This window comes from Pelodiscus sinensis, chromosome 3 (genome assembly GCF_049634645.1).
Source record: "Pelodiscus sinensis isolate JC-2024 chromosome 3, ASM4963464v1, whole genome shotgun sequence".
Lineage (NCBI taxonomy): Eukaryota > Metazoa > Chordata > Testudines > Trionychidae > Pelodiscus > Pelodiscus sinensis.
Genome location: NC_134713.1, coordinates 29,958,318 through 29,972,809, shown reverse-complemented (window position 1 = coordinate 29,972,809; position 14,492 = coordinate 29,958,318). Strand labels below are relative to the sequence as shown.

The window sequence follows — 14,492 nt, the reverse complement described above, 5'->3', positions numbered from 1 at the left end:
AGATGCCCTCAGCAGAGAAAGCAGTGCTTGCAGCTCTTCTGCCCTTTACACTGGGCTTTTTTGACATTTATTGTCCCAGAAGATTGCAGCTATTACAGTGGTTTGTATATTGAAATTCAGGTTTTAATGTAGCAAGGGTTTGAGCTGCTAATTGGTTGGATGAATAGGGCCAAGACTTAAATGGCTGTCAGAAACTGGCTGGGAGCCTGAGACTTGAGCACAGGTCAGATGAGAAGGAGACAACTACATTCTGCATCAGCTGGCCCTATGTATTGTCTTTCCATTTTAGCATCAGATACACTGAGTTATAGTAATCCAGCCCAGAGGTGACACATTTGGATTACTGGCCAGGTTCTCACCCAAGAGAGAACCTAGCGACCTCCTTCTTGCACTTAGTGAACTGCAGGAGAAAGACCACATTGTTAAACACTAAAGTTACCTGGTCATTGACACATAGTGAACATGCAATAGAATTCTAAGGCTCCATACTACACCTCTTTGAAAAAGGGGGGACTGCAAGTTTTCCCTCGGCAGTGGAGGTTAGTGTCTAGGTTCTTCAGAGCAGTTTGTCCCTTCTGATCAGCAGCTTGAGCCAAATGTTTTTCATCCAAGCGCTGATCTCTAGAAGGCACATGAATTTCTTTGTTGGCAATGCTTGCATTAGTAGAGAATGTGTTGTGCAATGGCTCCAACTGAATGATGTAATTAATGGAGATATTATCAGTGGGGTGCTGTCACCTGTGTTGCGCAGCATGTCAAACTAGATGTTTGCAATGGTCCTTTCTGGTCTCAATCTGTGTGTGATTAAGATAGCTGGTTGTATACCTGTTACATATTGTGGACTGCTGAGCCCATGGAGTCTCTCCATCTCTCCCAGTGGTTTTGTGTGGATATTGGTGAGAAGAGGAGATAGTCTGGGCTAGGGTTTTCACATAGGAGGAGCAGGTCTCCATCATTGCTCTCTCTGCTAAACTTTCTAGCCATAGGTTTTCTTGAAAAATGGAGGGGGGGGGTAATACGAGTGAACTTTTTGCATAATGAATGCCCTTTGTGAAGCCCAGGACTCACTCTCAGCTGGAGAAAGGAGGGGATAAAACAAGGATTTTTAGTAAGGTGCTGTCCCAGGCCTCTGCCATCTTCTCCCTCCCTTTCTTCCATATCTCTTGTTCTTCCTCTTCCCCATCCCACCTCCCAGCCTCTTGGTTGCTCAGATTAGAGGAAAGATGCCTGCCACTCTGTCTTTTCTCAATTTCTCCCTCTTTCCCTCCCATGCCTCCACTTAATGAACTACATTTTGCATCAGCTGGACTTATGTGTGGTGTTTGGTGCTTGCTGCTGCTCATACATTTTATTGCTACTTTGGAAAGCTAATTGGTTTGATTTTTTTTTAATTTACATCTACTGCTACCTACCAAGTTCTGAATAACAGCTGTGAAACAAGTGAGAATCTTCTTTATTCTATACTGCTATTGTTTGGCAGAGCTATGAGAAGCAGCAGAGGCCCTGGTGCTTTCAGACTCAGGAAGATGCAAAAAAGCCAGAAAATGTTTTTCTCCTCAGGGACTTTGTTGTTGCTGTTACACACACAGGACCTCTCATTCACCAGGGCTTGCTTTCCACATGCTGGGGTAGTAGGCCACATGCATCAAGCTTTTGGGATAGTCTTAGTCTTATGTGGCACATTTATTTGTATACACGTTAATCAAAACAGTATTGCAAACATTTTAAGAGTCTGCATTTATTTTATTTATTTAGCTACAAGGTGTCTATTTTTCCTGAGGTGTTTGAGGGAGGGGGCTTTTATAGTTTCATAGTTAGTAGATGCTTTCCATTATAATACCAATTTTTAAATCCTTTTCCCAGCTGTGCCATAACTATGTGCCTGAAATTTTCCATGTCGATTTATGCTGGGAAACAATTAACGTCAACCTCAGATGTCTCGGGGAAATCAGACAAGTAGATTTTCACTTAAACATTTTTCTAACACTCTCTTTGGCTTGTTGTATCTCTAATATAGTTTGTTAGAAACTGCACAGTTTTGTGAGGCTCAAAGGTTAAGTCTGGCTACATTACAGGTGAGAGCAAGTCTCTTGCACAGGTAGACAGACTTGTCCTAGCAAAGCTACCACTAGAACACTAAAAATATCTATGTGGTTGTTTTGCACTGGTGGAGATGGGCCAGCCATCAAACCTTGGGCCCACGCTCAGGTAGCAATCCCAAGCTGCTGCTGAATTAAGTATAAAATTGGCAGAGCTAGCAAGGAATTGAAATTGCTCATTTATGAGCCTGCATTTGATGTGGTTGATGTTACTGAAACCAGGCCATGTGCTCTGCATATTATGAGACTGTTAAAACCTATTTACAAAGGACTGAATGGGAGAGGGTGTTCCCTCTGAATGTTTACATCCATGTGTGGAATACATTTTGTTATGTGCACTGAGAAATATGCGTATGTGTTGTTGGTTGCAGGCACTGTGGCGTTAGGGAGCTGACATCCTGTTGTAACAAACAAGGCTCCCTAACACTGGAGGCAGGGATAACATGGTGATTCACAGTCCTGGGTGTTCTGAGAACCATCACAGCAAGTAATTTACAAAGATGCTGCTAATACAGCTAAGTGTCAGGTTTGGAAACCCCACTAACCTGAACAGGTTAAGCACCTAAGTCCTATTGAAATCAAATCTGGCCATCTGTCTCGGTTCTCCAATGAGAATTCTCCAGTGGGAATAGTAGTATTTCTTACCTTGCAAGGGTCTTGGAATGATCAAATTATGAGGATATGATGGGAGCCTGGAAGGCATGTAGATTTCTAGGATCGCTATCATTCCGAGTCACATGTCTGCTTTAATAGGTCTACATTTCACAGCAGATGGATGCAATATGGTATAATTCAGTGGTCACCAGCCAGTAGAGATTGGAGCCTCTGACAGATGATCCTGATTGGTTTGGCCAAGAGGCTATCAAGTACTGGCACTTCAGCTGCCCTTCTCTGCACTGCTGCGCATCTCCTGCCCTTTGCCTTGGCGTTGCCCCTCCCGGGAGCCTCCTGTTTGTGGCACAGAGCAGGAAAGGGAGAGGAGGGAGTGCTTATGTCAGGGTGTCCCCTCTCCTCCTGTATTCTATCTCCACAGAACAGAGAGGGCTTGGGGTGGAGGGAGTTTGCTGGCTGCTTGTGAGAGGTGCAGGGCCAGGGCAGGGGGGAAGCCTGCTTTAGCTACCCTGCACCACCACCCAGGAGCCACCTGAGGTAATCAGTGTCCAGCTGCCCCAGGCTCAGCTCAGAGCCTTTCTTACACTCCAAATCCCTTAGCCCGAGACCAGAGCCTGTGCCCCAACCCTCTGCCCCTTCCTGGTGAAAGGAAGGGACAGTAGGTGAGGGAGGACGGAGTGAGCAGAGGTACGGCCTTGGAGGAGGGGCACAAAGGAGGTTGGGCAAGGGTATTTGGGTGTGAGGTAGATCTTGGATTGTACTTAAATTCAAAAAGTGATCTTGTGCTTAAAAAGGTTGTAGACCACTGGTATAATTCCTTAGGCTGTGTCCAGACTCCATGCCTCCGTCGACGGAGGCATGTAGATTAGCCAGATCGGAAGAGGGAAATGAAGCCGCGATTAAAATAATCGCGGCTTCATTTAAATTTAAATGGCTGCCCCGATCTGCCGATCAGCTGTTTGTCGGCAGATCGGGAGAGTCTGGACGCGATGCCCCGACAAAGAAGCCTTTCTTCATCGACACAGGTAAGCCTCGTGAAACCAGGCTTACCTGTGTCGATGAAGAAAGGCTTCTTTGTCGGGGCATCGCGTCCAGACTCTCCCGATCTGCCGACAAACAGCTGATCGGCAGATCGGGGCAGCCATTTAAATTTAAATGAAGCCGCGATTATTTTAATCGCGGCTTCATTTCCCTCTTCCGATCTGGCTAATCTACATGCCTCCGTCGACGGAGGCATGGAGTCTGGACACAGCCTTACTGTATTAATTTTTTTAAATAACCTAATCAGAAGTCTGGCACATTTATATAACTGAAATCAATTTTAACAAAAGCATTAACAGATTGCCCCTGTGTTTTGAAGTGTTTACCCAGGTATCAGCCATATAGCTTTACTTGAAATCCCTGGAAAACCCTGGTGGAAACAGATGAGGGGACTATTAAATCCAGGGCATTGTGGACCAAAGAGGGAAGCAAAATTCAGAGCCTAAGAACTCTCACTGATAAAGCTTCACAACCAGCCTCCCTGTTGTTGTCTTGCTAACTTGCACTAGGGATGTAAAATTTAGATTAACTAATCGAATAGTCAATGGGATTTCCATTAACTATTTGATTAGTCTATAAGGGCGCTTCCACCTTTAAACTGTAGCAAGAGCCCTGCCGGGCTCTTGTATATTTCAAAATCAGAAGCCGCACAGGGAGCACTGGTTCCCGCTGGCCCTGCACTCTCTGTGGGGCTTCTGCTTTTGAAATATACAAGAGCCCAAGTGGAGCTCTTGTACATTTCAAAAGCAGAATTGCAGCAGAAGCGGCACAAGTGGAGACTGCTTCAGTCCCTGCTCATGCCGTTTCTCACAGTGCCTCTACCTCCCGTGCTCCCTGCTGATAGAGGCAGCAAGAGGGGAAAGTGACTGTCGCATCACTGTTTGACTATCTGATAAGCTTCTGCTTATCGGATAGTCGACTAGTTGCTTACAACCCTAATTTAAACACCAAGAAAGCAGGACATTTGTTTACAGCAAGGGAGGGTGGCATAGAACAATGTGAGAAATGAAGCAGTTTCAGATTGTAGGGAGATTCAAAACTATTTAGGTCTGTGTAAGTCAAAGCCATTAACTCAACCTTCATTCAACAGCTGTCTGTGAGTGGAAATCAAACGGTACAGGCGTAATATCCTTCTTGCAGAAGGTCCTGCTGTATAAATAGGTATCTCTTCTTCACCTACTAGTAATACTTGGAACTGTTTAAGGTGCATTACAGCAAATGTGCTCTTTTGGAAGACCCTGTATTCCTCGTTCTATGAGGAAGAAGGGGACTTCTAAAAGAGGGGGTGTTTCTGACATTTGACCTTGTCTAGATGGGCCAAATGTCGGAAAAGCCTCTTCTGACAAAAGAATTGGAAAAAGGTATGCACTTTGAGTACCTTTTTCCAACAAAAACGTATAGTCTAGCCATACCCTAAGAGGGACATGTAATTCTGCTGCTGCCGCAAATATACTTGTAGTTCAGTATAATCCACTATACTATCTTGCAAACAGATTATTTTTTCTCTTTAGTCCTATTGGAAGTTAGCACTGCATTAACAATGGTTGTATGTAGATACTATAGCGATGATTACCTTAGAAATGCTTATTTCAGATTTACACAGGTGGACATCTGCTTCCTTCCTCATCCCATGCACAATCCCCCTCTCTTTTAGAGTTCTTAAAATGTTATGGCATATTTTATCAGTGGATTAATATTGTCATTTGTCTTCACATAACAAATAGAGTTACCCAAAGGGCAACTACAGAAAGCCATTTTATCTTCATTATTATGTGTTGGGTCATTGGGTGTTGCATAGAAATAATGAAAGTAAATATTAGGTTGGAGGAGAGGGTGTTTTTTCTCCCCTCTGAATGTAAATACATTTGTATTTAAATAGTCATGCTTCATTAACAGAACTCTAATGAGTCCATGAGTCACTTCAGGGACTGATTTCATTTCCAGGTAGTGGTGTGCAGAGCATGATTGGTAATGTACGGAATCAGATAGTCATGAGGCAGCTTGCTTATTGTATATGAGGGTTTGGAATAGCTTCTGGATCACTATGTAAAGTGAATGCAACACTCCTTGTGATGATCTCTTTCCCCAGCATTCAATGCAAGACTATTCTAGAAGAGGAAATGTTGTGCATTGAGTTTGTAAGCTTTGGGGGAATCCTATCTGCAGTGTAGCAAATATCAACAGATGAACTGTAACAGTGTATTCATAATAATATAATGCATGAAGGTATACCTATCTCATAGAGCTGGAAGGGACTTTAAGAGGTCATCGAGTCCAGTCTCCTGACCTTACAGCAGGACCCAGGACCATCCCTGACAGATTTGACCTAGATCCCTAAATAGCCCCTTCAAGGAGTGAACTCACAACACTGGGTTTAGCAGCCAGTGCTCAAACCACTGAACTATTCTTTCCCCCATTTAAATCATACGTAGGTTGTATGGGGCAAAAAACTACCACCTGCTTGAGTTTCTGCCTCTTTACACCAGGGCTGGGCAAAATACGTCCTGGGGAAACAACCAGCCAATAGGATCTGAGAGATTGGCCTGGGGGATGGGGACAGCACAAGCCTCTTTCCCTTCCTGGAGCTGAGAACCATGTGGAGGGAACAAACCTGCAGTTTAAAGTGATCTGGGGCTGCAGTAGACAGGGAGCCCAGCCTGCCCTGGGGTGCTGAAAGGCTGCTGGCTTTGCCTAGGAGGTGCTTACCTGGTGCTGGCACCCCAACCCCTCCTGCACCCAAACTCCCTCCCCCGGGTCACCATCCAAATCCTCCGCACCCACCCTGCAGAGGCTTCAAGGGTGGGGGAGTGCATGTAGGGTACATCTAGACTACATGCCTCTGGTGACAGAGGCATGTAGATTAGACTACCCGGCATAGGAAAATGATGAGGCATACCTGGGAGGTCGACAGATGCCTTTGATGTCGACCATGGAACGTCCAGACTACCACGCTGAGCTGACAAACAGCTGATCGGCTCAGCGCGGCAGCCATGTAAATTTAAATGAAGCGGCGATTATTTAAATCGCCACTTCATTTTCCTATGCCGGGTAGTCTAATCTACATGCCTCTGTCCCCAGAGGCATGTAGTCTAGACCTACCCGTAGTTGATAGGATTAACCTAGTCTTAACAGTTAATTGTTTACTTGACTGTATGCTAACATCCCTATAAATGACTACATGTTAACATCCCTAATATCCAGGATCTAATAGATACTGGGGCATGAATTAGTACTAGCCCATTCTCATTATCTCTCTAAAATGTCTCTAAAATAAAACTAGTACAGTGGTCAGCCTGTCACTAGTACTAGGAACAAATATATCAGCAAGTACTGGTTCTTGCCATGCAATTTTAGGAGTGGGCATAGTGAATACTGATCCGTTCACAAAGGTGATTGCCACCAGGGTAGAGGTTTTCCGCCTGTCTGTTCTTCAGCCATCCGAGTCTCAACCTCCACTACAAAGGAGGGTGCATGGCTGCTCTACCGTAATAATGACTAGATGCTGTTAATGGAAGCAATACTCAACTGCAAATTGTTCCTTTGACTGTCTCTCTGGACAGATCGTGATTTGCGTTGTATTCGGCTCTAATAATGCAATGCAGAGGCAGTGTACGTATCCCAGAGAGGGAAGAGCCATGCTTTTCTTTTTAAATAAGCAACCCCTTTAGAGAAGGGTAGGAGAGAGAAAGACTGATTGTTTACCTCATCCAAGAGAACAGGTGATTGCAACTTGGTGCCTTTTGAAGCATGAATTCAAGAAGAAAAATGCGGGTGTCGGGGGCAGTACTGGTATGAAAAAATAATGGTCCGGTACATTTCTTTGCCTTTGTTAATTTTTCAACCATAGAAGTGTTGCTTTCTGAACCAGGGCCTGCCACTGAACAGCATAAGCAGCACTTCACATGCAGCCACAAAAGCCTTGTGGAATTTGCAATTAATTACTACTTTGCAATTACTACTTAAAAATCCTGTGACTTAACAATGGCTGAACTGAAACATTGTTTGTTTGCCTCTGATAATTTCTGCCATGAGTAAAACCTTTGCCAAAGTATATTAATGCTTTCTCCAGCACTGAAAATGCCATAGTGACATTTCTTTAGCCAGAAAATAGATAAGGAAACAAAGCCTATCCTTTACTGCCTCGCACTATGTCTTACCATTGATACCTCACACTATGTCTTACCATTGATTGGGACTAGGGATGAAAAATTTAGACGAATCGAATAGTTGATGGAAATCCCATTGACTATTTGATTAGTTAATTAGCCTACAAGAGCTATTGAGCTTTTGCTACAATAGGGAGTGCAGGGCCAGTGGGGGGGGGGGGGGGGGCTAGCCCCATGATCCCTGTGGTGCCTGAGCCTTTGAAATGTACAAAAGCCACAGCAGGGCTCTTGAACATTTCAAAAGCAGAATCACAGTAGAAGCAGTGCAAGCGGAGACTGCTTCAGTCCCCACTCCTGCCATTTCTCGCTGTGCCTCTACCTCTCCTGACCCCCACAGAGATGGTGCTGGGGGAACTGGCTTTTTAAACTTCCTCTTTCACCACTAAGAGCTGCCCGCTTCCTTCCCATACTCCTCCCCATACTGTGCTGCCCAGTGCAGCAGCCTTGGAGCTGACCTTGTCTGTAAAGATCAAGGCAAAAAAAGCATTGAATACTTCAGCCAGAATGAGGACAACCGAACCCATGTAAGGTCACCAAAGGAGAGGAAGGATGCAGCAAAACAAAATAGTGGAGAAACGTAGACAAGACCCTGAGGGATACTGACAAAGTGGTACAGTCTGTTTTTTAAATTTTCTCTTTGACAACTTGTGTTCTTGGCCAGTTAGCATTTTGTCTCCTTTCCCAAAACCTAAATATACAATAAATGCCACCTTGAATCACATTTGCACATGCAGCAATGGGCAGATGGCAACTCTGCATGCACAGTAAGGCTGCATGCACACAATTAAATAGGATAACTGCATAATTGTCATATGCATAGGCATTTGGATAGTTGTATGTGTAACAAAGGTGCATTCCTAGCTTCACTTGGCTTCCAGGACAAAAAGTGAATGAGGAGGGGGGGAAAAAAGAAAAGGAAATCTGCCTGGGCTACTTCCTACCCGCTTCACAATAGTCTGCGTCTTCCCACCTGCGTCCTCCCAGCTGGGCGCTGTCTCTGCTGACCGGCTCTTTCTCCTCCCCCTCCGAAGCTCTGGCAATAGCTCCTGCCTCTGAAGTGGTCATGCCAATTTTCTTCCACAATTTGATCTGAGGAAGTGGGTCTGGCCCATGAAAGCTCATCACCTCATAAACCATCTTGTTAGTCTTCAAAGTGCTTCATAGTTCTGTCTTTTGTTTCAGCTACACCAGACTAACATGGCTACATCTCTATTACTATTCCCCTTATCGACTAATTGTATAGTTGATACAAATTGTATCGATTACACGATTAGCCAGTTACCCGCTTCTTAACATCCTTACTCTTCACTTCACTTGTTAATTCATTTATGCTAGGCTGCTTCATATGCTGTTCTAGACACACGTGACCCAGTTCTCGTTTGTCCCAGCCCTGATCTTGCAGCAGGATTGGCGAGGAAAGAATGTAGCTTTAAGCTTTTATGTTCCCCATTTATGAAACAAGTGAAGGTTTATCTAGGTCAGGTATGTCAAACTCGAAGCTTACTGAAGGCTGCACAAACGAAAACTGATAGCTTTCAGGGCCACCAAAGACAATGTACTTTATCGGAAAGTCGTAATTATTTATCATTATAGGTTATGTTTCAGGTATATTTTATGATATTTTTTCAGGTCTAGTTTTAATATAATACAATAAATTTGATGTGTAAAATTGTTATTTTCTCATAGAAAATTAAGTTTATATTTAAATATAAACTTAAGGTACTTTTTAACTTTTATGATACATTACTTGTTTTGTTTAAATAAAAAGAAATATAGACCAGGGTTAATCAAATAGAACACTCTTCTATGAAAATTTCAGATACTTTGTAAGTTTGAGATTTTGCATAAACATATAATTATTCGTGCAATTGCAAAAAATTGACATATATTTGATATAAAATTAATAATATACAGGCAGTCCCCGAGTTACGCGGATCCGACTTATGTCGGATCCGCAGTTACGAACGGGGCTTTTCTTGCCCCGGAGGACGGGAGCGGCGGGACGCCCAGATGAGCCGCGGTCCCGCCGCCCGCGTTCTCTGGGGTGAGAGAAGCTGCTCCCCATCTCCCTGGTCTGCTGGTCAGACCAGGGAGACGGGGAGCAAAGCCTCGGAGGACGCCCGCAGCGGGACTGCCGTGGTGCGTCTGGGCTGTCCCGCTGCGGGCGTCCTACGCGGCTTTGCTCCACGTTTCCCTGGTCTGCTGGCGGGGGGGGGGAGAGGTGCAGCTAGTGCCCCCTCCACCTCAGCAGACCAGGCTTTTCTGCCCACGATGCCTGGGGTAGAGCAGCTGGGGCGCTGCTGAGTTGGTCCCGTAGCGCCGCTCCTCGGCGCTACTGGACCAACCCGGCACCACCCCAGCTGCTCTGCCCCAGGTGTTCCCAAGTCAGCCGCTGCTGAAACTGACCAGCGCTGACTACAGTAAGCCCGAGGCAGAGTTGCTCTGCCCCCGGCTTCCTGGAATCAGCTGCTGATCAGTTTCAGTAGCAGCTGACTTGGGGACGCCTGGGGTTCTTAAGTTGAATCTGTATGTAAGTCAGAACTGGCATCCAGATTCAGCCGCTGTTGAAACTGATCAGTTTCAGCAGCGGCTGAATCAGGACGCCAGTTCCGACTTGCATACAGATTCAACTTAAGAACAAACCTACAGTCCCTATCTTGTACGTAACCCGGGGACTGCCTGTATATATTTTGTGATTTTTGTCTGGGAATAAATGAAACAAAATATTAACAAAATACCCCCTTCCTCTCTGCCAGAGCCAGGCTCCCCCGCCCCCACCCAGTGCCTCCCTCTGCCCCACAGCCAGGCACTCCCAGACCCCCCTCCAACCTAATACCTGGGTCCCGGAGTCACCATTACTGCCACCACACGTTTCTTCCTCAGGCATGCTGGGGCGGTGTGAGCACAGTGGTTGGCTGTGAGCACATGCCGAGTGCCGTACGCAGAGCGGCCCCAGCTGTGAGCAGTCATTGCGGCTCAGAGAAGCCCGGCTGGCTGTGATCTGCACTCGGCTACATGCTCCAAGCAGCCAGTGGGCCGCACTTTATTCCTTTATAAAAATGTTCTGGAGGGCCACAAAAAATTTCGATTGGGCCGTGTGCAGCCCTCCAAACGCCAGTTTGACATGCCTGCACTTGGTCCTAGTGCAAATAAGAGCAGTCATAGGGCTGCTCAAATTTATGCTTTGCCTTTCAGGACACTGGGAATTAGAGAATGCCTGAAATGCTGTATTGCAAAGGCTGTGGCAGGGTTTGGAACAGGGTCCTTACACTAGTTTGCCACTTTCCAGTGAGACCCCTGCATAGGGTATTGGGACATTTCTACTATTGGGAAATGGGCACCCACATTATAACTCTCTTTCTGGTGATCCCAACGCAGCAGTTGGCCTAGTGGCACAAGATGGGGGATTCAGGAGATCTTAGCAGGCCAGGCCAGGGCATGGCTGGGAACAGCACCAAGTGACCTTGAACAAGTCCCATCACTTTTCTGCGCCCATTTCCCCATCTGCAAAATAAAGCTAACAATGTTGTCCTCCTCTGTAAAGCACTTGGAAATGGATAGATGAGAAAAGTGCTTTTATAAGAGTGAGGCATTCTTGTAATAATTAGCCAAGAATCACACAACCAAGGTGAAATCCATACCTCAGTCTAAAGTCTATGGGCGACCTTCACACAAAGGAAGAGAGTTCCATCGTGGGGAAAATCTATGCCAGCAAACCTCTTTTAGTGTTAGCTTAGCCTTAGCTGGCAAGCTCTCAGGGACAGGGAAGCTGACAAGCTGTAGGTCAAACTAAATGAATTTTGGCCATTAATTTTATTGGGAGCAGGACTTGCAGTTACATTGCTAAAGCACCCTGTGTCCTGTGCTATAGCAATGCAGAGAGAGAGGTGCTGCGGGGGCTAGAAGTGAGAGCCAAGGCATTAGGGCAGCTGTACCTTTAAGAGCACAGTCAGGAAGCTGCCCTTTGCTCCCATGCTGCTACTTTTCACCCTGAGAGGCAAAATAAAAATTCCCTCCTTTGTGCCCCTCCACCACCACTGCCTTTGTACACTTGGCAGGGGGCTCACCCCCGTGGGTAACTGTAAACCCCCTGCTCTTCTCCCTATAGGGGAAAAACCTCAGCACAGGGGCTGGCAGCATCTCCCCGCTACCCCCCCATCCCGACTCTAATCACCCATGCCAGATTTTTTCCCTTCCAGCCCCTGTTCTTCCTCACCCTAAAATTACTTAACCCCCCAACCCAGGCAGTTAATTTCTGCCCCCAGCTCACACCCCACCCATCTTCCCCACCACAGTTTGCCCCTAAACCTCTTTTTAATGCTTGTAAAGAGGCAGAAACAGCTTCTAAATCTAAGTGGGCACAGCAGCAACAGTAGCTTTTACTGAACATGCTCAGTTCCAGCGCGCATGTTCAATAGACCTCACTAGTGAATTTTGAGATGCAGCAGCTTCTGTTGCTACGCTGGTGTAGGGGAGGGGGCTGACTTCCCCATCACGTTTACTTGGGTGACCATGGCAAACCCTGGGGGTGTGCGTTCACATCCTTCGCAAGCACTTCCTCCCCCACATACCGGCCTGTAAAAGCCTTTGTAATTCCCTCCGTAACTTCAATGAGCTTTGTTTCTGGTCATTATGAAGGATGCAGAATCAAATGCAGGTGAAAGAAAGCAGGTATATGATGTGGGGAAAGAAAGATGGGGCAGAATTGTGGACAGGGCAAGGTGGGGGTAGTTGAAAGTGTGTAATTGCAGCAAAGGAAAATATTCTACTAAAGGTATGTTACTTTTGCCAACAAGCGATCACTTCTCTTGTATGTTACATCCCTTTTTCCCACATTTTCTCTGTCCTTTGTCTTTCTAGCTCATGTGTTCTCTCAGGTATGGGATGCATAGTATGTTGTACTCTACTTCAGTACATATAATAATAATAATTTACTATGTTTATTTTCCTAACAGTTAGTAGATAGCAGTGGATGTTGAAAATAAGGTCTTCTGCTGCCTAGGAATGTAGTTAGATTTCTGATGGAAGCGGGTTTTTTTATTTTTTGTTTTTTCTTTTAGATTGCTCTGCAATGACTACAGCAAGATACAGGCCTACCTGGGACTTGGTACTTGACCCTTTGGTGTCCTGTAAACTCTGTCTTGGGGAATATCCTGTGGAACAGATGACGACAATAGCACAATGCCAATGCATCTTCTGTACTCTGGTTGGTTTGCTTTTTTTATTACGTATGGTTACATAAATTATAGACTTATTATATCTTCAGGTCAGAATGAGGCATTATTTGTTATGTAGATTTTAGTAGAACACAGTTCACCCACAAATTTTGGAAGTGCTGCAATGTCATAGTACCCCTATTCCCTAGATAGGCCATAGACAATGCCCATTCTGTGAAAATCTTGTAGATCCAGGCTCGCGTATCCCAGTGTGGAGAGCAAGTAGAGCTGAGAATGTGACCAGTGGCAGGAGAGGAATTAGCTGGTAAAGCTGCAGTGTCACACGGATTCAATGTGTGTCAGGATTACATATCCTATTATATCCCAGGAGGTGGAATTCTGTCTGTGGTAAGGAGTCTAAGAGCTGCTCCATGCCCTGTTTGTGATTGAGAGAGAGGACATTCTGATTTTTCTCTCATCTGGTTTATTCAGGCTTTCTGTGAATTTCACTCTTTATATATGAAAAAAGATGAAAAACCACGGAGTTACAAGTTGTCTTGTCAAATATGTTTGGGGTTTTTTTGGTTAGTGTGTGAGCAGCTATTAGATGCTTTGAACTGAGAATTAATAAGTGTGCTACACTTTAAAAAATAGAGCTAGTAACTAATTTTGTGACCCACCTAAAAAGAGGGTGCACAATTGGGATAATCAAGAAGTATTTCCATGGGGATGTTAACCTCCTTGATCACTTTACTTATACATTACTCCTGGGGGAATTCTGAGCCAAAAATGAACAATTCTGTGCACAAGATCTTAAAATTCTGCATATTTTAGACAAAATAATGTAACGTAGTCAGTCTGGTTTCAATTATTTTGGTAATTTAGTTAAACTATTATACAATGGGTGGTGAACAGGAGTGAAGAGCACTGGAGGAAATCACCAAACCTCCTCTGTTTAATGATAATGTAACTAGTACTGACCTTTTACTTCTTGTTATTAGTCAACAAATATATGCAGCTATATATTCAACATTACATGATAAACAACTGATGAGCAAGTGAAGGCTAGGGACTTAAACTGACAATTTATACTGGATACTGACCATCTTCAGAAAGGTCAATAGCAAACAGAGCACATTTTGATAAGCAACTTTTTCAGTCCAAAAATTTAGACCAGTTCTAATTGTTAAAGTACTGTAAACGTTTGTTAGGCCATCCTCTCTCTACTTCTCTGGCAATGTAAAATGTAATGTAAAATTTTTATGCCTGTTTTATTCTTCTGAGGGAATTCACTTAGAACAATGGGAACAATTCATTAAGCAGGTAGGCTGCTACATTCTACTCCGTCTGAGGGAATAGACCGTGCCCCTCACCTACCTCTTCAGAAATGCCAACAAAGCCATACCTCTCCACACCAC

The 14,492-nt window shown here is 44.8% G+C and overlaps 1 protein-coding gene across 9 annotated transcripts in view; it reads left to right on the top strand.

Moving 5' to 3' along the window:
- Positions 1-14,492, top strand: part of RNF144A (ring finger protein 144A) — a 112,122-nt gene that overhangs the window by 55,796 nt on the left and 41,834 nt on the right. For 7 of the 9 annotated variants that reach the window (XR_012902532.1, XM_075923529.1, XM_075923531.1 and 4 more), the window contains one exon: positions 12,979-13,124. The exons of 1 other annotated variant lie outside the window; for it this stretch is intronic. Coding sequence is in view for 7 of the 8 variants with exons in the window: in XM_075923528.1 (XP_075779643.1) it covers positions 12,979-13,124 (146 nt within the window). In the remaining variant the exon portion in view is untranslated. Of the gene's footprint in view, positions 1-12,151; positions 12,590-12,978; positions 13,125-14,492 lie in introns of those variants that run through there. One more of the 9 variants, XM_075923534.1, reaches the window with a different exon arrangement.